The sequence below is a fragment of the Danio rerio genome, chromosome 7, assembly GCF_049306965.1.
Source record: "Danio rerio strain Tuebingen ecotype United States chromosome 7, GRCz12tu, whole genome shotgun sequence".
Classification (NCBI taxonomy): Eukaryota; Metazoa; Chordata; class Actinopteri; order Cypriniformes; family Danionidae; genus Danio; species Danio rerio.
The window spans coordinates 58,549,219-58,576,279 of record NC_133182.1 but is presented as its reverse complement, the minus strand read 5'-3'; the positions used below and the strand labels follow the sequence as shown (position 1 = coordinate 58,576,279).

The window sequence follows — 27,061 nt, the reverse complement described above, 5'->3', positions numbered from 1 at the left end:
CATGTGACATCTCATACTGTGTAATTATAATTATTTATTTAACATAAATAAAGCCAAGACAGAATGGCTGACATTGCTGGAACATCCTATGATTTAAATGCTTGTAGATCAATTTTGTAGATTTAGCAGTAATGACTTAAAGTGATACTTTTCTGTATGTCCTTCTTAGACTTTCAGATCATTTTGGAAAAGTTTCTGAGTTTGTTGCAGGTTCAAAACATTTGCTGTTCGGTCGAAATGAGGACTGAGCTGTTCATGCGACACCTTGATGTTTTTCTTTTGCTGCTTCAGTTCTTTTGTAGATTTGCTAGTTTGCTTGGGATCATTATCTTGCTGCGTGAGCCAATTTTTGGCCAAGTCTTGGCTGTTGGATGAGCATCACTGCAGCTAGCTCTTTGTAGCTCTCACATGGCCGTCCCTAAAGCTAAGCAGGGCTGCTCCTGGTAAGTAGCTGAATAGAAGACCACATGGGAAAACTAGGTTGCTGCTGGAAAAGATGTTAGTGAGGCAAGCAGGGGATGCTCACCCTGCGGTCCATGTGGATCCCATCACAATATTTTGATGAGGACTCTATACACTTCAGACTCTACACACTCTACACACAATCTTTGGATGAGATGTTGAACAGAGATCCTGGCTCCCTTTGGTTGTTACAAATCCAAGGATATCATAATTGATATATCCCATATTATAATGGGCTTCATCCCTTTGTCTCCTCTCCATCAATAGGCTGTCACGTCATCTAGCTGGAGGGTGCAGACTGGTGGTGGATGAGGAGATCCCTTGAACATCACTAAATCACTTTGAGTTCCCAGAAAAGTGCTATATAAATGCAAGGAATTATTTTTATTATTATAAAACAGACATGCTCAAAGTAGGGTAACCTATCATTTGGCCTGCCATCCCATCTGAGAAGAATTAGAATGAAGGTTGCAGCAAATGCCAGAGATTGTCATTTCTAATTTAACATAACCTTTTGTTTATTTAATTGTTGAGCAACAAAAAAGTCAACTGAAATTAAATGTTTTAATTAATTGTTGTGCATGAATCAGATTTTTTAAAATGTAACTACTATCACTCAAAGATAGACAGTATGTGTCTCCACAGCACAATGAACCGCCAACTTATCCAGCACATGTTTTACACAGCAGATGCCCTTCCAGCTGCAACCAGTCACTTGGAAATAGTTATTAATATCATTGAATTACTTTCTATATATTTTTCAATATTAGTAAATTAGGAAATTACTATGCCAGCTTTAATTTAATTGTTCGGTATATTTACCTTCGGCCCATCATAAAGTTTGTTTTCTTGGCCCTTCATAAGAAAAAATTTGGACACCCCTGTTAGAAGTGATGTCATTCGACAATTCTGCATTATACACACTGTTTAGGGCCTTTAATCACACCAAACAGGCTTTTTGTGTTGAGAAGAGCCTTTTTCATCGATTTACTAAGGACCACAAGTGTTTCACGCACTGATTAATCGCCCTGTGCGCCTTGCATTTTAACTGCCTACTGCGCTTGTGTTTTTGTCGTTAAAGATGTGTGCCTGCAGTTGAAAAAAAGGAAACACTGTGTGGAAAAAGCACGTACATCAGAGCAGAGGCAGGGTTTACGTTGAGGTGACAGCAGTTTTTGTATTGTCAAGACATCTACAGAGACTTTTAAAGATGGAGGAGAGATTTGGGTTCGCTGTTATTTGTAGCTGTATGACTTTACAAATCTTGAATTTCACAGTATAATTAAATATTAATATTATACTAATATTAACAGCAACGTTCGCGCACAATAGGCAGCTTATTTAGTCATTGCCTAGTGACATAAAAAGCTTTTTTTTTCTTGACAACAAATAAAGGCATTGCAGTGCGCCTCGCTTTCTCAGAATGGAAAAGTGCGTTCGGTGTGATCATTGGACCCTTAGGGGCTGATCAAACAAAACAAGCTTTTATGTTCCGGAAACGCGAACTGTGCGCGAACATTGCTTTTGATGTAGGTATAATTTTAATATTTCATAATTTTGTGATGTTTAAGATTTGTGCAACGGATGACTCAAAACAGCAACCACATATCTCTCCTCCATCTTTAAAAGTCTCCGTAGTCGTCTTGACAACACAAACATTGTTGTCACCTCAACGGAAACTCTGCCTCTGCTTTCATTTGATTGTAGAATAAAAAACGCGACTAACATAATGCACTTTTTCCACTTAAAGTTGACTTAACAGCGTGCAAAATGTTTGCGGCCGTTTGTAAAACAGTGTTTCCCCTACCAATATATCAGGGGGGTGCCCCGCCCTCTTCAAGTCACGTTAATTCTATAATCTATATAGCGCCAGATCTCAACTTTTTTTAATAAACAAGCTAAATAGTCGTATGTAAGATGTTATTTACACAATAGCATGTCATTTCTTTTCTGTGCTTGCGTCACTGCAGCTAAAATATTTGCAGATGCAGACATCCCAAGCCTCCTGGAAGTTACGGGAGTCTCCTGCAAATGCACAGACACTCCTAGATGCCCGTAAACAAATAATAAACTCCTGGAAATTGCACGTCTCCTGCCCGTTCCTCAAATACATCCCGCATTCTGTCAATAGTTGGAGACGAGCAAAATATTGGATGTGGCCTTTTTATATAGAAGAACTGAAAGTTCTGTTTCGACAATATTGCAAGTCCACTAAAAGCTGGCTGGAATATTTAGATAATTTTTTTTTTTACAAAAATATTTAATAATGTAATTTCTTGTAATGCCCTTTTTGCTATAAATATTCGTTTATGGGCCTATTTCCTTTTAGAAAACAAGTATTCAATTTATAGATGTGCATTTTAACAAATTTTCATCTTTCATCATTTGCAGTGTTTCCAAATTGCATTGTTTGTAATTGTCCTGTGGCAGTTCCTTCTGCTTTGGTGACCCATGATAAGGCCCTTAGCTCAGTAAAATGAATGGACAAATTATTTTTTGTAAAGCTGCTTCTGGCCATGACATGTTCACATCTACATTTTTCATGCTTTCATGTTTAATAAATGTCTCAATAAATGGACCAGACATTTTTGACTTTCCAAACCAAGAGGCTCAGGAAAGGTTCTTCCAGAAGCCTACAAAGATACATTGCAGTGACAAAAGCTGCAAAGTTTGAGAATAAAAAATAAAATAAAATAAATGTTAATTTATAATTTGCAAACTGTTGTACTGTTCAAATAGTTGTTCAATTATTTACTGTAGTAGATGTTACTGTTATGTTACTGCGAGTAGCCACACTGCGTCGTGCCGCATCGGTAAGCCCCTCTTGAGTTTCAGTTCAAAATGCCTCACGCACCCTTTATTATTCCATGCTGTAAAAGTCCACATCTGAGTGGAAACAAAAACGCTCTTGTGTGTCTCTTTAGACGCAGATGAGCTGCTGCTTTATTGTTTACATCAACAACAGCAAACAAAACATCTACTGCCCTATTCACACCTAGTATTATGATGTGTCCATTCACAAGTGGACAAAGGGATCACATTACTGTTCATAGCTGGCATTTAAGTATGTCTCTTTTGTCCACTTTTTGTCTTTCGACTGCTATCAACCCCTTTACTGATGAGCGACGGTCTGTGGGCGAGTGTTCTCTGGTCTTTCAATCTAATACTGTGAAAGCCAAAGCAAATTTTAAACAGCACAATAAATGTGCTTTAATTTAAAGAACTAGATCAAATAAACAAGCTATATGGTTACTTGATTAATGAAATTATAGATTTTTTTGTTTCAGATCAACACCTATTACACCTAAACACTATTCTGCTTTTACAGTTTTAACATGCATATATGCTTCTGTTTGTATTCGAAGGTAATTAAATGAAGCGTCTTCGAATGAAATCATTATGCAAAGATAGAAGAGGAACTGATCATGTGAAAAGAACAATCATCCAAAACATGAGACATCATCCAAAAATTTTAAGGCTTAAAGGTGCAGAATGCGGTTAGCACAATATCTTTCGAACACAATCCCTCCTCTGCGGTCCAAAGCCACTCCTCCTGAAACACATGCATGCACATTAAAGATGACAAAGACCCACTAGTTCATGTCATTTTCCAGTTAGAAAACTTTACAGTACTTTATAAGACTACAATTCTGTACGAAAAACTGTATTATATCTACCATTTTTTCAGTTGTGTAACAAGCAAAACTTGTCATAATGTGCAATATTTCATACATGCAAGGATCGCTGCTCTCACTCTCATGTGCTTTATCCTAAAGCCACTACTGTATGCTTAGTGGTTAGCTGGCGGCATACAGGAATTACACTAATTACTAAGCCATACCTACATGCTATTTCAGACCCAATATTCAGAGTAGCATGGTGAACAATATAGGGAGCGTGTCACAGGCTGTCAGTGTTCAAAAATGAACTAATGTGATGTGAATATAAAACCAGCTTCACCTTAATAAAGCAGGCTAGACAGAATAGCGCTATTTACTGATGCGTTGTTGTTACTTATGCTGTATAAGGTCCCTTATGAAACTTAAAATAGTCACATCAATCTTTCACTGGATGATTTCAATGACTGGACTTTTGTGCATATATCCTATTCATAAAACAACACAATCTACATCAGCTTTGTGTGACTAAAATAGTTTTAAAACAGAAAATTACCTGTCCAACAGAAATACTAATTTAAAGTTGTTTGGGTGCTGTTGCGCATCCCTAATGTGTGTGTTAAGCAATGTGTATGCACAATGTAGACTCACCTACAGATACAAATCCCAACCGGCTTTGACTTTAGACAAGCATTTAGCAGTCTATTTCAGTTGTTTCATAATAGCAACAAGTCACAAATGTGTCATAAAATTTTCCTTTTCAGACTAGCAGGTCCATGGGCACACAAATGAATTTACAATTTAAACAATGTGGTGCAGGATGTGAAAATAATACCTAGGCTAACAAAAACACAGCCCCTGTACTTAGTGTAATCCACTTGTGATCAGATCAACAAAAGCACATCTTAATATCAGGTGTAAAAAGAGCCTACATGTGTTTGAATCCTTGACAGTTTCCAATACATGGTTTCCTAATCACAAACATATCCCTGTAGTTAAAACAAGAGTCTGAAAATTATAATAATAATTTCATAATTTCAGTCCAATCCGTTTTCATTTTATAATGTTTTTTATATATAAATTTTTTTTTTATTTTTGTTTCATTAAGGTATAGATTAGCACACTAACCTCAAGTGTGACCTCTTGCTTGGCCATTGCTCTTTCCACTGCTTCATACATCTGTGTGTTCTGGATGCCCAGGCCACAGAAGACTGCAAAGGCCTCTAGAAACTGCTCATCATTCCTATTAAAGGCTTTCACCTCCCCTGAAGCTTCATCCATCTTATTGACTAACTGGCAGACGCCTACATTCAGAGACCAAAACACAAAGGAACAAAGCAACTTTTAAAAATAGCTCTAGTGTGTCTAATAGTGGAGTCTTTTATGTGGTGGTTTATAAAAAAATAAAAAATAAATAAACAACAATAACAATTTATCCATGTTAAACCGTTCATCGTGTTCAAATTTCGAAGGAAAATATACAATCAAATCATATTTTGGTCACTATATTCTCATCCTTAATATTATAAACTCTTAGATGTTTGTGGTATGCTTCTTATGGCCCAAGGGTCTCAAATTCAATTGCTGAAAGGTTGCAGCTAGTTTATCTCCAACAACCTCCAACTCACACCTGCTTAATAGTCTCTAGTAGTCTTAAACACCTTGATTAGTTGAATCAGCTGTGTTTGATTAGGATTGGAGAAAAACTGTGCAGAGCTGCAGCCCTCCAGGAATGTAGTTTGAGACCTATGTTTTAACCTGATGCCAGTGATTTACTTTAATTACACAGGGACCAAAATCACAAGGGCATTTTCCTAAAACTCAGTTTGTATTATAGAAAAGAATGAAATCTATAAGGGTTTGGAACAAGCATGAGTGAATAAATTACATTCTCCATTGATCCTTTAAGGTTGAGATAATTACATGGTTTATCAGTCACGATTTAATTAACCTCAATTATGCATAGAGGCAGATAAAAGGAGATAATCAACTAAAAAGAATCTTGGCTTTATTTTCATCACAAGTGGTTCAGTAAGCTTGATCTCCTTTTATTGATCTGGCACTTGTATTTAACCAGCACCATGATGAAGATCACTGCTGGTTAATCCATATCAGCAGCAAAACTGACTGTCAAATTATATTTTATATGTAACTTAATTTACAATTAATTTATTGAACTATAATTTACTATATTGATGAATTTTGTATAAAATACAAGGTGGGTTTTGAGTTTGTTAGAAGGTTATTTATTAACCTCCAAAAAATATGGAAAATAGTTTTACTCTTTGTTTTATTATGAACCATTAATAAGTATTTTATTACTTATTTATTACAGGAAAGCAGTAATAAATGGATTAAAAATATCCACACAAACACTGCATAAGTGCGAAATTAAGAAGTAACTTTTAAAAAAATACAAAGTTTTATACAGTTTATCATAAAAAAATTCACATTTCCCTATGTCATTGGTCTGTAAATGAAACCTGTGTTTTTTTTTTCCTGGGCCACTATAGGGTTAAAGATGTTTGTGTGCTGCTGCGCATCCCTCTGAGTGTAGTAAGCAATGTCTATGCGCATTGTGGATTAAACTTATATTTGACCAGCACCATGATGGAGATAACTGCTGAGAAATCAATATCAGCAGCAAAACAACAAAAAAAAAAACACCTGACAAATGCAGACTGATAAGAATATTGTCAAATAAATTATGCATTATATATAAGCCCCTTTCACACAGTGATACCGGTAAATTTCTGGAAAATTTCCGGAACGACTTTACCGGTATATTGAAAAAAGCGCTGTTCACACAGGCGAGGACGTTACGGAAATTTTCCGGAAAAGAGCATTCACACATCCATTCCAAAATACCGGTAAATTCTGACATCATTCACCACAAATGAGCTTTAAACGGCTGCGCTTGTATTTGTAAACATTTGACTAAATTACAAACTCTGTGGATGATCAATATTGTGAACAACTTTCGCAGGATCACTTTCGCATGTCGAGATGTTCATAATATGTGCGTGTGCAGGCGCTCATAGGCGCATACAAAGCTTGAAGCAGTGGCGTAGCGGACGGGCCCGCAGGGCACGCACCGCGGGGGGGCCCTGCGTGATTAGGGGGCCCCGCGTCGTCGTGATTTTCAATAATTAAAAATCCACCGGCGAACGCAATAATCAAACTCTTGGGAACAACTGTGGTCGGAACCAAAGTTCACACGTCTGTGTTCTCTGAACACCTCTCAAGTGGTGGACTACTTAATTCTGATTGCTTGCCGCCAATGTTGCCAACTTAGCGACTTTGTCACTAGATTTAGCGACTTTTCAGACCCCCTTAGCGACAAATCTAGCGACTTTTTTTTGTGTTATTGGAGATTTTTTTTAGACTGTCATTTGTCCATACTGTACCGTCCCTACTCTTCTCAACGAGCTGCGTGTGATGCTGCCGGCCCCTCCCCCGCCTCACAGCACTGACAGGCGGCCCAGTCAGTCCTCTACAGCAGCCTCTCCCACCTGCAGCCCGAGAGTAGATCTCCCCTCTGCGTACCGACGACAAATGATTTAGCACAGGCAGTGTGAAGGTATTCCCTTTGTACAGTCAAAACGATGTACTTCTACTTTATTTTAACAATTTAATTGGACCGTTTATTCTTTTCTTGTTCACAATCACAGATATTAGTGACAGTTTCTGAACTTGAGTTTATTACATATGAGAGATTACTGCACATTCACTACACATCTATAATGACATACTGTATTCAAACAGCAATACATTTAGTTAAATAAACATGCTTATATAAAGTGTAGTGCAATTATAAATGCCCCTTTATTAACAATAGGCTATTAAACAGAAACGGTAGAACGTGATGACGCCAGTGATATGCAAATTGACGTATGACGTATCTCCCCAATTTTCCGGAAAGGTCTGTATGTGTGAAAGGGGCTATTGGTTGTTTTCACATGACATCATTGATGATGCGCAAAATTTGAGATGGAGGGAAGGAAGTTATTCTTCAACATAGGAATCGATATCAGAACATCAAAATGTTTACGTTTTGTGTTGTTTATAATTGTTTAAATCGGCCAAAATAAAAAATGCCGCACAGAATTTATAGACTTCCAAAAAGTTTTGCGTATAAAAGGGAGAAAGTTAAAAAAACTGGCTAAAAAACTGAGGAAAAAGCGCTTTGTAATAAACATTCATTCAATACATCCATGTGTACAAACTTTATTTGAGTGCGATAATTAATTTGACAGCACATTAAATATTATATACAGGCCTAGCTGTGTGTATAAATAAGATAATGTGTCATATAAAATCATATACAAACACCACCACACATACAAAATCCAGGAGAATATAAATAATGCACCCTGTCATTTAATCGCTGCAATGAAATCTCCTTCTTGTTTTACTATAATCCAAGCCTTTACTGACGTTTCGGTGAAATAAACAACCGATGTAAACATAGAGATGCACAGCAGCGGTGAATGTTTGGTGATGGTAAGTTTATTGACAGCAAAAAAGAATTGCAATCTTTGCGACAAAAACTAGACAGCTATTATTGTGTATTGTGGAGCACTTTTCAGTCTTTTAAAAATACATAAAAAATAATGTAGACTATACATCCACGCTTTTCTGTGCTTTCATCTACTATTTTGGGATGTCTGGAAGATATCTGCATGGGGGAAAAACTATAGTAATTTGTAATAAATATGTTTTTTTTTTTTGTTGTTAATGAATGATACAGAATAAAGTAGTATAGTAAACTGATAACCTGTAATAGATACTGTAACGTTAGTGTAAACAGTGGTGCATTGTGATGGTGTAAAATTCTAGCGTAGAAAACTGAAGCCTATTGAATAATATGTTTATTACTACAGTTGTGTTGAACCACAGCAACAATATAATTACTATGACATGTAACGTAATAGCTTATACCAACACAGGCTCATTCTGAATGTTCTGGATGTTTCTGGACGATTCGGATGTTTCTGGAGACCGCAAATTAAGTAGACGGAGGTACGTATGGCTGCATTTCATTTTTTAAGTGAACGCTACGGGGCGGTATGACACCGTTCATTTTGGTGCCTACCGGTTGACCGCTGCCCTCTGTGTGGAGGACTTTCCTGCCGCAACCAGTTTGTCCAGTTAGCTTGTTGTGTATGTCGGCGGACTTGAGACGCAGAGAGGAGTTGACCATGACGACGACGACCGTGTTCGAGTCGGTGGAAGAGAAATCACGTAAGACAAAAACAGAATCCAAAAACTAAAATGAACAAGTGAACAACAGGGTGAGAATGTGGTAAAATTCAAAAAAGTGGTAAAAAGCAGATGAGGACTTTTCTTTTTCTGATCGGCTTTTGTAAACCGTCGGTTGGGTTAAGGGAAATAAGCGGGCGGGCGGGTCAATCTGTAAAATTGGTTGGATTTATGGAAGGAGGAGGGTGGGTCGGTCAATTCAGACGGTCGCCCAGTCAATCATTCAGTCGGTCGACAGCGGCCTCTAGTGGGTTTACGCGAAAACAAAAACTGCAAAAATACATACCTCTCGGGATGTATTTTGCAGTCTCCAGAAACGTCCATGGGACTACGTTTTCAGAATGAGCCTGGGTTGGCTTATACAGTATCTACCCCCTTGATGACAGGCAAATATATTTTAGTTTAGGAGAAAAATCGTCCCTCTCCATAATATAAAGATCATACCCAACATTGTGACTATTATCTATTTATATTTACTGTACTTTCAAATATGGTATAAATCTCAAAAATATGGACTTTGCTCTATGTGTCCCATTCATTTTTTTTTTCTTCCTGCCCTCCATCTGAATTTCGTGCGTCACCAGAACCACAAGATTAAAAACAACCTATTAACTATTTTGATGCATTCTGAGTAAAATAAAAGATAGGGGTTGAGTTCTTGCTAAAAGGATATTAATTGGCTTAAGTCATTTTGATGTTCTGTCCCCTAAAAACAATAGTTCTACTCTTTTGTATTAATACGAACCATTAATGTGTATTTTATTGTGTTATTTTATAATGGACATCACACATACCTATTACTTTGTCTTTCTTCCCATTCCTTATTGGTGTGCACAGCAGACTTTTGATTTGACAGTTCGTGGACTGTGGATCTTCACTCTTTAAAAAAGAAAAGAGGAAAAAATCATGAATGCCATAGAGTTAAAATTAGTTCAGAGTAAAGCATCTTTGGGAAAACTGACAATTCATACACAAAATGGGGGAGGAGAATGTCTGAATAAGAGGCCTGTGAAATCTCAGAAACATCAGGGTGACCCAGAGTGGGATGACCCTATGGCAGCTTACTTTCCATTGCAGCATTCCCCTGAGCACTTACTGTCCATGAAAATAGCTGATCTTTGGTGGTATCTGTGATGTTCAGTGTCTCCATAGTGTTTTTGACATACTGAGCGTACATGTAGTTAATCTTGTTGACGTCACATTCTCTGTAAAACACAGGGGAGAAAGGTTTAAGTGATCATGCTTTTAACTTCATTGACAGCATTAGTTTCAGAAGATGTGCAACATTGATAATACTAGTGATGATTAAATATTTTGAAAAAAGGTCACACTTTATTTTGATGGTGAATTTCAGTATTAGTAGACTGTCTGCTTATTATCTGTTGATTTGTTACTTCAACGGACATTTAACTATAAAACTTTGCAACTACATGTCAACTTACACTAACCCTAACCCTAACCTAACAGTATACTTGTAATCTAATGAGAATTAGTTGGCAGGTAACTTAAAATTCAACAAGCGAACCATGATAATAAACGTTATTTTTTCCAAACTGTTGTTTTATGTAAATATAGACCATAAGCAGCATAAGTAATTAAATCCATTTTGAAAATGAATATTTGTCCATTTCTCAGTGAATATAGATAACATACAGTTGAAGTCAGAATTATTAGCCTTCCTGTTTATTTTTTCTCCAATTTCTTTTTAACTGAGAGAAGATTTTTTCAACACATTTCTAAACATAATAGTTTTAATAACTCATTTCTAAACTCTGATTTATTTTATCTTTGCCATGATGACAGTAAATATTTTTTGACTAGATAATTTTTAAGACACTTCTATACAGCTTAAAGTGACATTTAAAGGCTGAACTAGGTTAATTAAGTTAACTAGGCAGGTTGGGGTAATTAGGCAAGTTATTGTGTAATGATGGTTTGTTCTGTAGACTATCTAATAAAATATACCTTAAAGGGGCTAATAATTTTGACCTTAAAAAAGTTCTTGAAAAACTAAAAACTGATTTTTTTCTAGCCAAAATAAAACAAATAAGACTTTCTCTAAAAGAAAAAAAACATTATCAGACATACTGTGAACATTTCCTTGCTCTGTTAAACATCACATTGGAAATATTTAAAAAAGAAAAGAAATCATAGGGAGGTTAATAATACTGACTTCAACTGTATTTTGATGCATTTAAATAATTTTTTTTATTACAGTTATATTTATAATAAGAGTTTGGTCATCTAACATCTTTAGAAATAAAAAGATAATGCATTTAAAATAAATAAAAAAATTACAAACTACAAAATTTCTACTGACTTTTATGTATACATTTTTTGATTCTCTTATTTAGGTGTACTGTTTTTTAGACTATGATTATAGTTTATTTTTTATATTAGCTCCAGATTTGGCTTTGATACCCACTAATTTAATGTATATGAACAAATGTATTATTGTATAGTTTCCTATAGAAAATATTAATTTAAAAGTGAGATCTGTGGGGAGTGAACTCATTTTTGCTGGACACTTAATATGCATATAAGTAAAACTGACACTTTTTCAATATAATGGAGTTAAAGGAAGACTAAATATGTAAATGTAAATATCTGAAATAAAGTACAACAAAAGTGTCCATAAAAGTATGTTTTGGCACTGTAAATAAGTGACTAGTTGCTTTGCCTTTGAGAAGTGAGAAAACACATTGCCGCCTTAAAACGACAAGTGAGTTAACCTGTTGAAACTAGGAACTATTTAGTTGACTTAACCTAATATTAATAGTTTATTTTTAACTATTTAACTATTCAACAAGTTTACTCACTTCTCTTAAATTCAAATAATCACTTGTTATAGTGTACACAATTATATTATGTATTTATATTTTATTCATTCATTCATCCATAGTCCTTTCATTAATCTGGGGTCGCCACATCAAAATGAACCGCAAACTTCTCCAGCATATGTTTTACGCACGGATGCTCTTCCAGTTGCAACCCATCACTGGGAAACACCCATACACCAATTCACACACATACACTACAGACAATTTAGCTTACCCAATTCACCTATAACCACATGTTTTTGGACTTCCGGTGCACCCGGAGGAAACCCACACTAACATAGGAAGAACATGCAAACTCCACACAGAAATGCCAACTGACCCAGCCGGGGCTCGAATTAGCAACCTTCTTGCTGTGAGGTGATCATGCTACCCACTGCACCACCGTGACGCCACCTCAAACATTATTTGAAATTGTTTTCTTGACATTGTGATATGACACATACTACTGTATCTGAGAGCCAGAACAACTACAAGTCAATCCCTACTATCTTTTTACTGGAAAGACTAAAGTTTGCATCAACGTTATACAATATTTAACACTCAGAAAGGGAAGATTATGATGATTTAAATTTTTCTTACTAGTACCCTGAAACAAACCTGTTCAAAATGCCCATTCCAATCTGACTACTCTCAAAATGACTCAAAATACTTGAGCTAGTTTGGCACACTAGTCAAAAACTTGCGAAAAGCATTCTTAGATTAAATATTTCCCATACCACTTTGAAGACGTTTAATAACAAAGAATAAAGTTCTTCTTGTAAACATGCAAAAAATAAATGAAAACTGGCATGTAAGCAAAAGGCATAAAAACACAGAAAAACCTGCCAAAGTCAAGGCTATGCTTATGACACATCCTGACCTATCTGTCCATTTACAACCATATATGTTTTAGCAACCATATATGACTTAAAAAAACTCTAAGTCATTTAAAATGTCAATGAAATGTACAAATGAAAGTGAGTTTGTACACTCCTGGCTACTAGTTTACTTCATCTAAAAACAGACAATCTTAGAAATAATTGTTCAGTTTAAAGGTTTTCAAACTCTACAATTTAAGGTACATATTGATACCTTAAAGCCACATATTTTTACCAACAATTTTGAAAAGATATAATATTGTACTGTTTAGGCATCCACATTGATACCTTAAGCTAAAAATGTTTACCTTTTGGAAAGGTACAGCCCCAGAGACAGCATGTGTGCCTTACTTTCTGAATGAATGTCACTCAAAAACAAAGTAGTCATGAAAAAAAAAATGAAAACAATTGAGTACGATGGTTACATGTAATTCACTGGCTGACCTTTGTACACATATTTGCAGTAGTTAAATTACGTCCTGTTATCATATCCTTGTGGATGTCATGTGATATGCTTTCAGACTTTACCTGTTCATGACTACAAATTCAAAATATTTATTTTTTTCACATGCCATCATGCACTTCAAAAATTGTGTATTTTAAAGGGTTTTTGAAAATGACTTTCCATGCATGAGTGTACACAGCTCCAAATGAATAAAAACATCCAGCCGAGGTTTGAATCTGAAAGTGCACCGTGTTTAAAACGATTAATTCTATTGAGTCGAATAAATGAATCGTGTTGTTTGCTATTAAAGGAAGGAGCAGCAGAGACTATTATGTATGGGTCTTTGTCAGACTTTGACAGGGACTTTGTCAGTAACTGTCACAGTTCATATGGACCAGTTTCTTATTCCTCCACATCATAACATGTAAGTGTGAATAAAATTGTTGCCTCGTTTTGTGTAGTTTGCAAAATATATGTTTAATTAATTGACTTGTAATCATTCTGTGTAGCTTGAATCACATATCTATTCAAGATCAGTGCTTGTACTGTATCTCTCAGGTTAAATCTTCATGGGGCTATTCACATGTCGTGTATAAAACCACGTTGAAAACGCGATACATGCTTCTTCCATTTATCTCTGTCTTGTGCTGGACCAATCAGCTTAGCTTCGCGCTAAGGAGGATTTGGGAACAAATAAATCACTGAACAAATCGAATGGGAGTCACTGGAATAATTAGGGGAAAATAAATGCATATTATATAACAATGAAAGTGTTTTTTGACCTTACATGCATATTAGCCTGTTATTGGAGACCCCTAAAACCAAAATATGACCTTTTATAATGCAAAGTAGGGCCTCTTTAACATTTACTTTAACAGCACATTAACACATTAATTTTAAGTGCATTAATGTGAACAAAAGTTTCACTGGTTTACTAATGTACAAATTGAAAAAGGTTTGGTACAAATTAGTAGCATATCATTTATTCTGTTAAACATGATGCATTGTCTTGCATTGTGTTATCTTCTGTTGTTTAAGGATAAACCCACCTGTTTGGGAAGTCTGTGGATCCAGCAATCTCCTCATATTCCATGTGAAACACACTGGCAAATGTGTTCTGTAAAACAAGCACAATTACTCTGCAGTTGGACAGAAGTAAACTCTGAGGAGGTTTAACAGAGAGGTACGCTAGTGTTTCTGTGGCTTTTAATGCTATTAGTGTCTGGCTGCCTATATAAACTCCACATTCAATCTCTGCAGTCACATGGTTTAATGTGCCTGTGTTTGTGCATTTCTGGAAGGGTTCGAGTTTCCAGCCTAACACAAGTAAATAGTCATAGAGCACATTTCAGCAGGGACAACATATTACTAGCAGTCAAACAAAAATGCCCATAATGGCTAGTCAATAAACAGAGGAGAAATACTATACATTATAAGTTAATTTTCACATTCCAGACCACATAACAGATCTCGAACATGAGTTCGTCAACAAACTTGACTTTCCTTCATTTCAGCTGCTTTTCTCAAATCTGAAAACACTTTTGTTCAGGGAATTAAGGTGCATTTTAAAAGGTTGAGTGAGAAGAACCAGCGCATCTGTTTTTTTTGTTTTTTTTAACTATGGGTTGATCTGTTTCCATAACACTCGGTGTGACTCTGACCTGGAGAATGAATTCATCAAATTAACAAGCTTTTGTTTTATTTTATTGCTGGACTGTTGTGCAACTTCCAAACACTATAAAAACATTCTGTCAAGTTGAGGAAGCACAGAGCTTATCTTATGAGCTGAGTTGGGTTTCTGGGTTACAACATGACCTCTGTGAATTATAATACACAACTCAAACACAGTCTATCTTCATGATACCTCTCTCATAACTTCTCATCTTCCCAGAAACATACAGTATAAACGTATAAAAGTCATTCGTATTTTGTACATTCCTTTATTTAATTGTTTATTAATTTTCGTTAAAGTTCATTTTACTTAACAAAATGCATGCATTTGAACCCTGTACTGTCATTTTTGCTGGACTATATAAATTATTTAAATTGCTATTTATGCATATAATGTATGCCGACATATAATGTACATAATAATGCAATGCCTATAATATAATGTAATGCAGTGTTTCTCAACCTGTTCCTGGAGGACCACCAGCACTGCATGTCTTGGATGTCTCCTTTGTCTGTCATAGCCATTACAGGTATTTCAGTCTCTGTTAATGAGCTGATAATCTGATTCAGGAGACATGGAAAATGTGCAGAGCTGGTGGTCCTCCAGAAACTTGGTTGAGAACCACTGAAGTTTCAACCCTAAAATAAGATCGATCTGTCCTGTGATAATAAACATGTAAATAAACATAATTTGGTTCTATCAGATTTGTCTTTTAGCATGATTTTAAAACTGTCACTGTGGAATATTGAGTACTTTGGTCGCCAAGAGAGCTCAATCACAGTGCAAGTTAAAAAAACGTGTAAATAGAAAAACATGCAAATACTGAAACCTACACCAAATAGTGCAGTGACATGAGTTTTTGTTTACTTTAATGTACTGATCATATGGTTTCTTGTTGTGTGTATATATTTAGTCCTAATAATTTGACAAATTAATTATTGATAAATGAAATGTTCTTTTAATACCACGTTAGCAAGAGTTACTCTAAAAACTTAAAATATACAAACATCAAGTACCAGTACAATGAAGACCCTAAACTAAACAAGAAACTCAGCTCTCTCTGACAACACCATTGACACATCTCCATTGTGGTCTGCAATATTTGCAGTACATTTTTGAATTTGCATGGGAATGTGTGCAGACGTTGTCAAATTGTTGTTTTCTCATTGTTTTGTTTTACTGTGTTTTACTATATGCCTGCATTTTCTTAAGTATTTTAGACAATTAGAGCTCTCTCAGCCACCCTACTTTACACCTGCAAACAGTCCTTAAACAAAACACACCAGGAGCTATAAAAATAATGCCAGAGCCTCAACTGATTTTCAGCACCTAATTCATTTAAACTTAATAACTTTTGCGACATGGTGGCACAGCGGGTAGCGTTTTTCAATATTTCTTTATGTCACAGCCTGATTCCAAAATGTATTAAATTAGTTTATTTCCACAAAATTCCACACAAATTACCCCATAATGACGATGTGAAAAAAGATTTTTTGAAATTGTTGCAAATTTATTAAAAGTAAAAAGCTGAAAAATCACATGTAAATAAGTATTCACAGCCTTTTCTCAATACTTTGTTAATGCACCTTTGCCAGCAATAAAAGCCTCAAGTCTTTTTGAATATGATGCCACAAGCTTAGCACACCTGTCTTTGGGAATTTTTGCCTATTCCTCTTTGCAGTACCTCTCAAGCTCTATCAGGTTGGATGGGAAGCGACGGCGTACAGCCATTTTCAGATCTCTCAAAAGATGTTCAATAAAATTTTGGTCTGGGCTCTGGCTGGTCCACTCAAGGACATTAACCGAGTTGTTGTGCAGCCACTCCACTGATATTTTGGCAGTGTGTTTTCGATCATTATACTGCAGGAAGATGATCGTCGCCCCAGTCTGAGGTCAAGAGCACTCTGACACAGGTTTTCATTCAGGATGTCTCTGTAGACTGCTGTAGTCATCTTTCCCTCAATCCTGACTGGTCTTCCAGTTCCTGCTACTGAAAAACATCCCCACAGCATGTTCGGTGTGTGCATGTATATGCATATGTTTTGTGTGTGTGATTGTGTAGATATGTTTAATTAATATGTAGAGATGTGTGTACATGTATGTTTTTATCTGAGTATATATTTGTTGTTTATTTTGCTTTTTTTGTCGATCTTTTTTTTTTTTGGTTTATTTTACAATGCTTGTTTGTTGTTTGTGAAGCACTTTGAGCTGCATTTATGTAGGAAAAGTGCTATACAAATAAAATGTATTATTATTATTATTATTATTATTATTATTGTTATTATTATCGTTGTTGTTGTTGTTATTATTATTTATTTATTTATTCTTTTTTTTTTAGGGCTCTCCACAGCAGAATGAACTGTCAACTATTCGAGCATATGCTTGACGCAGCTGATTCCCCTATAACTGCAGCCCAGTACCAGGAAACACCCATACACACTTATTCATACCATACACACTACAGCCAATTTAGCTTATTCGATTTACCTAAAGCGCATGACCTAGACTGTGAGGGAAGCCGGAGCACCTGGAGAAAACCCACGCCAACACTGGGAGAACTTGCAAACTCAGCACAAAAATGCCAACTGGTAACCACTGAGCCACGATGCTACCTGACTTCCGGTTTGTATAAGCAAATCACTGACAGCAAGAGGATGATATATGTAATATATTTTGGCTTACTTCATTATGTTAACTTTAATTCTTCTTAACACACACAAACACACACACACACACACACACACACACACAAACACACGTCTTTAAATGCTTTGAATATACACACATTTTCACAGCATTTATATTAACCAAAGACGACTTTGTGTTCTAGACAGACCTTCAATGAGGAGCTATTTTGGGTTATTTGCAAAAGCTGAATGCATGGAACATTGCAGGTAAAGTAAGTACACCTTCTACAAAAACACATACACTGTGAGGTGGACTACTTCTGAATCAGACCATACCCTGATTGCTCAATGGGGAGCGAGGACTCATAAAAAGCCATTCTTTTATACCTTTTGTGCCTTGAATCATCTACTCAACATTTCATGTGATTAGTTTGATGTTAATGGTGCATATTGCAGAAATACATGACACGGGCATTTATTAGAACGCAATGAAATTTCTCTTACTCTTCTCATTTCTTTAGTCATTCAGTGTTTTCTATTTTAGGTACACAGTTTATTTTTAGAATTCATGATATGCTTTATAGCACTGCTTCTCAGCTAGTGGGATGCAACCCAAAAGGTGCTTGTAGAAGTTTCTTGAGAGGATTGCAAAGTGTTTTAATTTTGAAAGCTGTGTGTGAAAGCAAAGACAGAGAGAAAATCAGAACAAGAAAAATACTCTCTGAAAAGGCTGTTTCAGATGGAATGTGCCAGTCACAGGTTATTTGTGGGATGCAAGTGCGTAGTTCAATGAGAGAAATGTGGAAAGCGGTAAAATACAAACAATTTCATTGTTGACTGGGATGAGACAGAATGTCTTACTTCTTTCTGGAGGACTTTGCTTTGAGGCAGACCACAATGACTTTTTGTATGAGGCAGCCAAGTTGGCTTTAACCAATGTGAGAACAGAGGTCACATATAAATATAATTATTAGTCAACTTAATGGGTTTAAATGTTTATTTAATATGTTTATTTGTTCTAATTGTTCCTATGTATTCATTAATTTTTTCTTGTTTATATTTCCTTAAGTAAAGGTTTATTTTTTTTTTGGCATGCTCTAAGTTATGTAGTTAATGGTGTCACTTTTGGGACTTGTGGAGCTACACGTCAATAGATTTGCCCTTCAGTGTTTGGACTTTCAGCAGCGAAAATTAAACCACAATGAACTGAACTAAACTGCAGCTTCAACTCTGAAAACTGGACTGGCACATTTTCAATTTACTAAAACTTCTATGTTAAGCTGCTTTGACACAATCTACTGTACATTGTAAAAGCGCTATAGAACTAAAGATGAATTGAAATGAACTTTTAAGCATGCAAATGTACAGGCATCGCTCATAATCATCTATTTAAATGCACACAATAAATGGTGTATAACAATGAGAAAGAAATTAATTGTTTATTTTTCATAATTTATGTATACAATACTTTTGTTTGGAATTATATGTGAATTTAGATTTATTTATTTGTTTGTGTTGGAATGTGAATAATCCCTCTGTTATTTCCAAAGTGATGAATTTATTTAATTTAAAGTCTAAATTTTGATTTGTAGGTTTTAAATTTAGTTTTGGTTGGGGACTGGGACCTTTTAACGCGTAAAACTTTATTTTTGTTTCATTTAATTATTGTTTAACTTGCTGATCGTATGGCAAAGAGTTTATTTGTTTATTTTGGTTTTCAATGTTTATATATATATATATATATATATATATATATATATATATATATATATATATATATATATATATATATATATTATTATTATTATTATTATCATTATTATTATTGATTTTTTTTTTTAAGCCTACTCCTTTGGAAGAACCCTCACAATTATTCACTAAACAGGTTGCTAACCAATCAAGGTACATTTCACTAAGCTCATGCTGGAGCACTGAAAGCATGACTTTGAAAATATTGGAAATTTTTTAATTTTTTTGTAGATTTAATGGGCTACATGCACAGCTAGTTTTTTTTTTTCAGCCAATGGTAAACTTCTGGTGAAAGGGTTATGTGACTATTTTCATTTTCCATATACAGCATTGACACCATAATGTAATTAACATACAATCAGTTAAATAAACTTAAGCATTCATTTAGTTGTCTGTGTGTGTGTGTGTGTGTGTGTGTGTGTGGTCACACGATGTGCATTTTCATTGGACGGAGGGCTGTTCAGAAACGCTAGGTAAAACACGTCATGGATGTGGATTATTTTCATTCTAAAGTGCCATTTCAACACCAAGACATATTAGTGAAAACATTTAAAAATTAGTGTATTTTTCACGAGTGGGTTTGCAACGGGGGCGGGGCGGAGCATCGGCGATGCCAGCTCAGCATCGTGTTGTGCATGGCATCGTCTATCAGCCCAACCCTAATTCAGACCCAGGGATTTAGGAGAAGAGAATCCATCTTCATTTATAGTGTTTTACTAAACATGATTATCTTTATAATGAATAAAACAGGTTGTGGTTATGTGTATATCTATTCTTTTATTCATTGATTTTCCTTTGGCTTAGTCTCTATTTAAAAGGTCGCTACCTATCTGTATATATTACATGAAATTATGAAAAACGGGAGAAGCAGTGGTGCAGTAGGTAGTGCTGTCGCCTCACAGCAAGAAGGTCGCTGGTTCGAACCTCGGCTCAGTTGGCGTTTCTGTGTGGAGTTTGCATGTTCTCCCTGCATTCGTGTGGGTTTCTTCCGGGTGCTCTGGTTTCCCCCACAGTCCAAGGACATGCGGTACATGTAGATTGGGTAGGCTAAATTGTCCGTAGTGCATGAGTGTGTGTATGTGTATGTGTATGTGTGTGTGTGGATGTTTTCCAGAGATAGGTTGCGGCTAAAAGGGCATCCGCTGCATAAAAACAAGCTGGATAAGTTGGGGGTTCATTCCACTGTGGCTGGCCACGCCCACTTCTCCCTCGGATCACAGTGCTCCACGCCCATCTCAGAACATTTTTTTTGAAAAAATTCTGAGGTAGACTTGAACTAAAAGAGGGGGGTTTTATGACCCTTTAAACACATGACATGAAAATCTTGCCTAGTGTGAGATCCACTTTATATTGTACATCTATCAGGCAGTAAAGGTCACAGATTTTTCAAGAAATTGTCTTAAACATAGCAATTTTGTAATCTCACGACAGTTTACTGGATGAGCTAGGGCTAGCTAGCTAAAAAATAAAAGTTAGCTTGCATAAACCCCATAAAAAATAAAATTAAAAAATACAGCAATTTTATTATTTGTTGTGTTGCTCAAGAAGAAAAATATACTTGTGCATCTCTAATTAAAAAGAGCTAAATAAATAACAAGCATGCCCTAAATCATTTAACAATTTTAAACAAATGTATTTCATAAAAAAAAACTAGTTAAGGGCTGCTATTAATGATTAGTCTTCAGCATTAGTTATATTCCTTCAATTTATGTGTACAGCAAGTTAACTGTATGTTAAATGTGATGGTATGTACACTACCTCCACTGTCCTTGATCCCAATTGTAAGAGCAAGAACTAATGACTTGACTTCTAGTTGATCATTTGGAAAAGTGTCAGAAGGTAGATTTTTCAGATGAATCACAGATGATTTTTCAGATGATGGGAACTGCATCCCAATCATCCCAAATACCGCAAAAGACCTATTGGAACCTGCATGAACCCAAGATTCTCACAGATATCAGTCAAGTTTGGTGAAGAAAAAAATCATGGTTTGGGGTTATATTCAGTATGTGGGTCTGCAAGAGATCTGCAGAGTGACTGGCAACATCAACAGCCTGAGGTATCAAGATATTTGTGCTGCCCATTATATTACAAATGACAGGAGAGGGCAGAATCTTCAGCAGGATGGCGTTCCTTCTCATACTTCAGCCTCCACACCAAAGTTCCTGAAGCATAGCCTGGCCAGTCACCTGGGGTAAGATGAAGGAGGCATTGAAGATGAATCCAAAGAGTCTTGATGAACTTATTGATGAGTCCTGCAAGAATGCTTTCTTTGCCATTCCAGATGACTATTAATAAGTGATTTGAGTCATTGCAGAGATGTATGGATGCAGTCCTTTAAGCTTATGGGAGTCATACACAATATTCATTTTTTTTCCACAGCAGCATGACTCTATATTCTGTACTGGACATTATTTCTGTTAAGTGACAAAACTTTTGTCTAAGCAAAGTCAGACCTTACTGTCCTAATTAAATAGTTAAAAATCAAGGCATGATATTTTATTTTGGTAAAATTAGTGTAATCTAGAAGCCTTTGATTTTCATATGAGTCACTTCTGATACCAAATGATCAACTAGAAGTTAACTTATTATTAGTTGTTCCTAAAACTTGGATAGGCGACAAGATTTTTGTCAAGTGGTGTATATGTAAAGTGGGAAAAATGGGTTGTGGCCTAATAACCATGGAATCATGTGAGTCTCAAGGTCAACTCAGTGCGATCCACTGCATTATGAGAAATGTAAGTCTACAAAACTCCCAATTGCTTGTATTGACAGATTGTTACATAATGTAGCACTTGTAACTTCAAGCTATATTTATTTACAAGGAAATGCAGTTGTGTAAAGTGTCTGTTAATTACCAAAATGACTGGTCTCCTTTTGATGCATTTATTTGCATTTTGTATTGTATTTTTTTTCCATTCTCCTTTTATCATGTCTTTAATTTGTGTTAATTTATTATCGAATTCGTTAAAGTGGGAACTACCGAACTTGGTTTCTGTGATAGTATATTAAGAATGAGCTTACCTGCACTACAAAACATCATAGTTTTGCTGCTTTGTAAGCACTGGTGTGTTTAGTTTAGGAAATGCCGATGTAATTTGAAATATCTGGTATTTTGGGTACATTAGGTACATGTGTATTTGTTGCCATATTTCTTTGCCAGTGGCAAATAAGGAAGCAATTTAAAAGCTCTCTGCTAGTCAGTCTGCTATAAAGGAAGCAAGTGTTACTTCACTCTCTCACTCGGCTATGGAAATATCTAACACAGAACTCTTTTATAATGCCTAAATGCTCCAAAACTGTTTACAAAATATTACGCTATTGGGGGAAATGTGTAAAAGAAAGGGTTGCTCTGTATAGACTAGCCTGGTCTACAGAGATGCATTTTTCTACAATTGATTTCACATTTTCAATTTTAAATAAAAGACAAACAAAAAAATAAATAAACAAACAAAATTAACAATTTACTTAGTCCAGGGTTTCTGCAGGTTTCACCGAGTCAATTTTAAGCGGTTTTAGGACATTTTTAAGACCATTATGAATTAAAGGTGCAGTAGGCGATTGTCTTCAGAAACATTTTTTTTTTTTTTTTGCTGTGCTGGTTGAAAGTCTCTTCACATTCCAATGGTAATGATTAAAGTAAATGACCTAATGCAGTGGTTCTCAAATTTTTTTCATCAAGTACCACCTCAGAAAAAAATGTGTCTCTCCAAGTACCACCATAATGAGCAATATTAAAATACAGTGGCCTAGTAAGCCCAGTAAAGCAGCTACAGCTCTGCACAGTTCTAAAACTTGGCAGATTAATTCCTATTATTAAGAATATTTATTATTGTCAGCCATTTTAAACATTATAAATAGTCTGAACGTTAACACTGTAGTGTACTGTGCTTATATGTAAAAAAAAAAAAAAAAAAAAAAAAAAACTAACTAACTAAAAATGTCAACATTTAAAATTAAAATGTGCTTTTAAAAAGTTAAAAATGGTAGGTTAATGTTCGTAAAAAGTAAAAAGAAAATTGCTATACTGAAATGTAAAGTATTAATATATAGTAGCCAATTCATGAACACCTGGAAATGTTGCCTGGACATCAGAAATATAGGCTACTTGTTATATAATAAATATTATTAAATGTCATATTTATATATAAATCATTTTTGATAAATTTTGAAATATATTGCGCATATAAATACTGTATGACACATTTGATATCTCCGCGTACCACTAGAAGGAAGCCTGCGTACCACTATTGGTACACGTACCACAGTTTGAGAACCACTGACCTAATGTATTTATATGTATTTTTATATTCTGGGTACGGCATACAACAAAAAAATGTTCATCCAATTAAATATTGTCAGGCTGACAAATAAATCAATTACGACAGGTACTGTATCTCAAACTTTTGTGTCAACTAGTTTAAATGTGTATTTCTTCACTGCCTCTTTACGCAGATAGATACGTTATTTGTGCATACACGTGAAGCATGGCCACCTAAAGTACAGCTGACAGAGAGAGACATCAGGTAAACTCAGCATCAACATGAACTTCTTTCTGAAAGATCAACATGGCCTTGTAACTATGAAAAGAAAGATGGTTTTTGAAAGGGCTTCTGCCAAAACTGCAGAATCGAAACTTTCCTAACTCTTGAATCAATATTGGAGTTACTTGTACGCTGGAGGAAATGACGTTATGCAGTTCAAACCCAAGATCTGAAGGATGACATCATGGCTAAAGTATCTCTTTTAGACAGGCAAGTTTTAAAACTATTTTAGTCATGCAAAGCTTATGTAGACTGTGTTCTTTTTTATAAACGGCTTTATATGCATGGAGGTGTTTTTCAGCCACTGGAAAATCCAGCGAAAAATTGGCTATTTTCAAGATGATAGGGTATCTTTTACAGTATCAATGATATAGTTGGTTAAATAGACCTGAGCATTCATTTAGTCGTTCAAGTGTGAAAAGAGATGCTAACAAGCAATGTACATGAGGATCAACAAGTAAAACAGAAAATGAAAAGTTAGTCGTTGTCTTTTTAACATAAGTGTAATGTAAAACAAGGCCAGAATATTTCTGTTTTTGATGTATTTTGATGTTTTCAGGTATTCTGTCTGATAAGTGTTGTTATTCAACTAATTAAAAATCTTAAGTAAACAGCGATCTTCTGCCTAACCAGCTTTACTGAGGGGAAGTTTGTATTCACACATTTGTACATTTAAATTTATATTTACACATTTGTACATTTTTGAACAGTGACAGCCTGTGACACGCTCCCACTACAACGCTACTTTAGTTGGTCTAAAATAGCATGTAGACATGACTTCATAACAACATTAGCACTATTTCCTTGACTGTGAACAATTCTGTATTTTATAATCATTGGCTGATTATATGATTTCACTATTTAGAATTTGCAAACAAAATTTTTCTGAGATTATATTATTAAGGAGAAAATGGGAATATTTGAATATGAAACCAACTTTACCTCGATGCCAGTTTAGGGGAAATTTTACTCCAGCACTCTGCTGGTCTGTCAACAACTAAGCTGGACAAACTGTCTGCCTCTATGAAGTTTTTCAACAATGGATGACACTATCTGGTGTTATATAAGGTTGTCTATGGTCATCTATTCGGTGCGGGTTCATAACTCAGAGGTGTGGCTTTTAACAGGAGAGAGACGTGCATGTTCAAAGCTGATGTGCTAATGTTAGCATTTTGGCAGATCACCTACTATACCTTAAACTTTCTATTTTATTAACTTATACAGAGTTAAATGCTAAAGATGTTTTCAAATGGCCAGTGGAAAATATTTGTTTTGCACTATTAAAATTAAAATTTTGTTATTTCTTAGCCACCTTTTAAATAATGTGTCAAAACAAGCAAACACATTTTTTCAGCATAACTTTTGTTTAAAAAAAAAACAACTTGTTGTTTTTTTTGGACTGTTGGTTGCATCGATGAGGTAGCCTTACATGGACAAAGGAAAATGAAGATCTGTTCAAAATTATTTAAGACCTAAAAGACCATTGTTTGGCAATAGCATTTCTACAAGTGGTGACGCTACTATCTTAACTACATTTCTCAGTAGCATGACGGTAGCGTCGCTACTTTATAAATCAAATGGCTTTTCTGTAGCGAAGCTACTTGTCAAGTAGTGCAGTAGTGTCCACACAAGCTACATTTACGGTGTCTAGCCGATGAAAGTAAATCCATATAATGGGTAGATTGATGATTTCTTTTTCCTGCTTTACGGCGGTCAACAATAAACTTTGGAAATTACTATGGTATTTACTATTAGTTCACAATAGTTACTAATGATACCACATTATGTAGTGTAATTGATTAATGAAGAGGTTTAAATATATACAATATAATGCTTTTTCCTAAATATTTCCCTTTACTTTAAATTACTATAGTATTTTAAATGTGTAACAGGTAGTTTTATTGGATTGTTTGTTTTTGCTGGTATATACTATTATTTTTTTCTGTTTGTTACAGCATATTATTCGCAGTAAATGACTGAACTGAACATTTCTGTCTCATGTGTTTCATTGGGAGTTTTATTGATCACTAATATATGATTGAGGATTTAAGTTGCTTCGATTTAAAAAATAAAGCTACTTTTTAGCTACTTTTGCCAGGTAGTCAAACTTAGCTTGCTACATTTCCCAAATGGTAGCTTTTAGTGTAGTTAAGCTACATTTCACAAGTAGCTTGCCCAACACTGCCTACAACACCATATTTCAGTGAATGTAAGAATTTAAGGCTTACATTCTATTTTTACATTTAAGACATTTAAAGAATTTAAGACACCCTGTTTGTATAAAACACATTTCATTCTTCTAAACAACCACATGGGTTAACAGTTCTCAATGGGCTAGTTTCAGCTGGCTCAAGTTTCAACTCGTTCCTTCATAAATCTTGGGTGTTTCAAGCATCCTAAAAGCATATTTTAGATAGCGAATGACTTGGCAATGCCACTTCATTTATAAAATAAGGAATGCTAGATATTCCCATGTTTTAGAAAAATGCATCACTTCTTTAAAAGTCTTGGAAACTTCTTAAAAGCTATTTGGAAATAAATGTGATGTAATGGTTTGGACTTACAGCTGTTTCTCTGTCAGAAATGAACACTGTGCATTCTTGGGCTTGCATGAAAGATAAGATGGTGGCCACAGTTTTCCTCAGTAAGACCTCCAGTGACTGCTGCTCCTCAAAGATCAGACTAGCCAGATCCAGCAACACCTGCAAGACCACGCAGAAAATAATCACAGCTTGTAGCACAGTTACTGTTTATTTGATTTTACACTACCTGACAAAAGTCCTGTCACTTATCCAAGATGTCGGAACAACAAATAACAACTTGACTTCTAGTTGATCATTTGGAATAAAAAATTGGGTATATGAAAGGCAAGGGCCGCTAGATTACTTTCATTTTACAAAATAAAAAAAAATTAATTAAAAAAACAAAAATTATGCCTTATTATTTTATAATGTCTTGATTTTTTTTATTATTTATTTAGGGCAGA

The 27,061-nt window shown here is 35.2% G+C and overlaps 1 protein-coding gene across 7 annotated transcripts in view; it reads right to left on the bottom strand.

Annotated features, from left to right (window-relative positions):
* Positions 1 to 27,061, bottom strand: part of pde5ab (phosphodiesterase 5A, cGMP-specific, b) — a 101,663-nt gene that overhangs the window by 35,943 nt on the left and 38,659 nt on the right. For all 7 annotated transcript variants that reach the window (XR_012382424.1, XR_012382425.1, XR_012382426.1 and 4 more), the window contains exons 6-10: positions 26,640 to 26,777; positions 14,533 to 14,600; positions 10,438 to 10,546; positions 10,136 to 10,220; positions 5,208 to 5,383 (exon numbers count right to left, since the gene is read on the bottom strand). Coding sequence is in view for 4 of the 7 variants with exons in the window: in XM_068222294.2 (XP_068078395.1) it covers positions 5,208 to 5,383; positions 10,136 to 10,220; positions 10,438 to 10,546; positions 14,533 to 14,600; positions 26,640 to 26,777 (576 nt within the window). In the remaining 3 variants the exon portion in view is untranslated. The remainder of the gene's footprint in view (positions 1 to 5,207; positions 5,384 to 10,135; positions 10,221 to 10,437; positions 10,547 to 14,532; positions 14,601 to 26,639; positions 26,778 to 27,061) is intronic.